This window comes from Habropoda laboriosa, unplaced genomic scaffold, assembly GCF_001263275.1.
Source record: "Habropoda laboriosa isolate 0110345459 unplaced genomic scaffold, ASM126327v1 scaffold134, whole genome shotgun sequence".
Lineage (NCBI taxonomy): Eukaryota > Metazoa > Arthropoda > Insecta > Hymenoptera > Apidae > Habropoda > Habropoda laboriosa.
In genome coordinates this window covers 335,724-337,604 of record NW_017100266.1, presented here as the reverse complement: position 1 = coordinate 337,604, position 1,881 = coordinate 335,724, and the positions used below count along the sequence as shown (strand labels likewise).

Genomic DNA, 1,881 nt, shown 5'->3' with positions numbered 1-1,881 from the left:
TCACTTTATATGTATCTACTTTATTATGGTATTAAAACATGTTCAATTAATTCATTATCAAAATTTTACAGATACACAGCATTTTCGTAAAGTAGCACTTTGGTTAGAGGATCAAAAAATACGTCGATATGATATACAAGATAGACAACCACTACGTGATTTATGTAGTGACAATTGGCTTCAAACGTTTGCTAAATATTGCAAGGATCTTAAATGTCCAATTTCAGGTAACACTATGGATCAACTTGAGTGGCTAATTGGACATGCAATTTGGTTGGAAACTAAAAGTAATGGTAAATAGTTTTTAACAAATAAAACTAAAAATTAAAAAGAATATTTAATATATGATTTTAAAGAATTATGTTCAAATATGTTTTTTAATAATACATATATTTTTATTATCTGTATAATAAGATTTTGCAAAATTATAATATATTTTAGATTTTATATCTAAATGCAAAATAAATATTAAATTATATTTTAGCTGATGAAATAGATGAACTAGATTTGAGAAAAATCAAACTGAAAAGGGAACAAGGAACATTGGTACCTTGCCTTATATTCAAGAATCCACTGGATAATTTAGACTGTGAGTATATATGAATATATAAACATATTATATTGAAATTAATTTTTATCTTTCTTTTTATAAATATACCGAATCATTCTGATTGTTCTATAACCATTAGTTGACAGTGATCAGTTTAAAAATGGAATCTATTCTGTGGCAAAGCTACTTCGCATTCCGCGACACCCGAATCATTTAGTCACATTGAAAGCCTGCAGTATACTGGTACAAAGAAGATTAAATAAAGCATCTCTGCAAAATCCAAATTCTAAAATTATTCGAGGCAAACCGTTCCCAGTGATGAACATCCATCCTGGTTTTCAATTCAAAAAACCTGCAGTGGAGAATGCAGCTAAAATTCTTGCTCTTCTGTACATTCAAGACATTAGGAACCTTCAGACGAGAATTAACGAAGTGATTGTTTGTATGCAGGGTTTTACAGCTAATCCGAAGACAGATACCAAGTTAGGAAACATTGGAAGAACGTAATAACACGAATGACATTAAGAAAGAAATGTAGATATTTTGTTATAATATTCCAAGAAGCATATTAAATGTGCCAAGAATCCCACATTTGATAAGTCTTATTACATATGTACTAATATTTATTATTTAAGAAATTGTTTAAAATTTGAAAAATAATTACGTTCTTGAACTATCCTTAAATATTTATTAAATAAGTACTATTAAATGTAAGTACTACTCATTCTGATCTTGTTCTTGAACTAATCTTAAAAGTTTATTGAATATAAGTACTACTCATGTAGATTTTGTTTGTACTTTTTTAAGTCATTAACATGTAATTACTATGATTCATTAATCACTTCAAATATATGTACAATAAATAAAAATCATAATTGCATCTTTGTTAATAAGTACTTTACAAAAATTTGTATTCTATTTTTAATGTAAAAATGATATGAAGTAACGTAATATACTCAGAAGATGGCACTTTCTTGGAAAATCATATTTTGTCATAGTTATATATTATAATTTTTACAGTAATGCATTAGAAATCAAAATAATTTTTGTTGCTCTACTGTATAGTTTGTTTTTTCATTATAATCTTATTATCCGTTTAGTAGAATACATTTACACAGGAATCATAACAAGATCAAAATATTGTTTTCCTTTAAATATTTGTTATTTAACTTTTCGTCTAATTTTATTGTAAATTTAATTATAAGTCAGACACATGACTATAATAAAGAGATTTATATTTCGTGATATATATTATTACGAAATACGAAAACGTGATATATATTATTAATTATATTAAGTGATATATACATTTCTTAATCTTCAATTGCAAA

General features: G+C 25.6%; 1 protein-coding gene across 1 annotated transcript in view; it reads left to right on the top strand.

Moving 5' to 3' along the window:
• The window catches only part of LOC108573336 (UPF0568 protein C14orf166 homolog), a 1,553-nt gene extending 496 nt beyond the window's left edge, over window positions 1-1,057 (top strand). The window contains exons 2-4 of the mRNA XM_017935743.1: window positions 72-293; window positions 485-589; window positions 690-1,057. Of these exons, the coding sequence (XP_017791232.1) occupies window positions 72-293; window positions 485-589; window positions 690-1,057 (695 nt within the window). The remainder of the gene's footprint in view (window positions 1-71; window positions 294-484; window positions 590-689) is intronic.
• The last annotated feature ends 824 nt before the right edge of the window (window positions 1,058-1,881 follow it).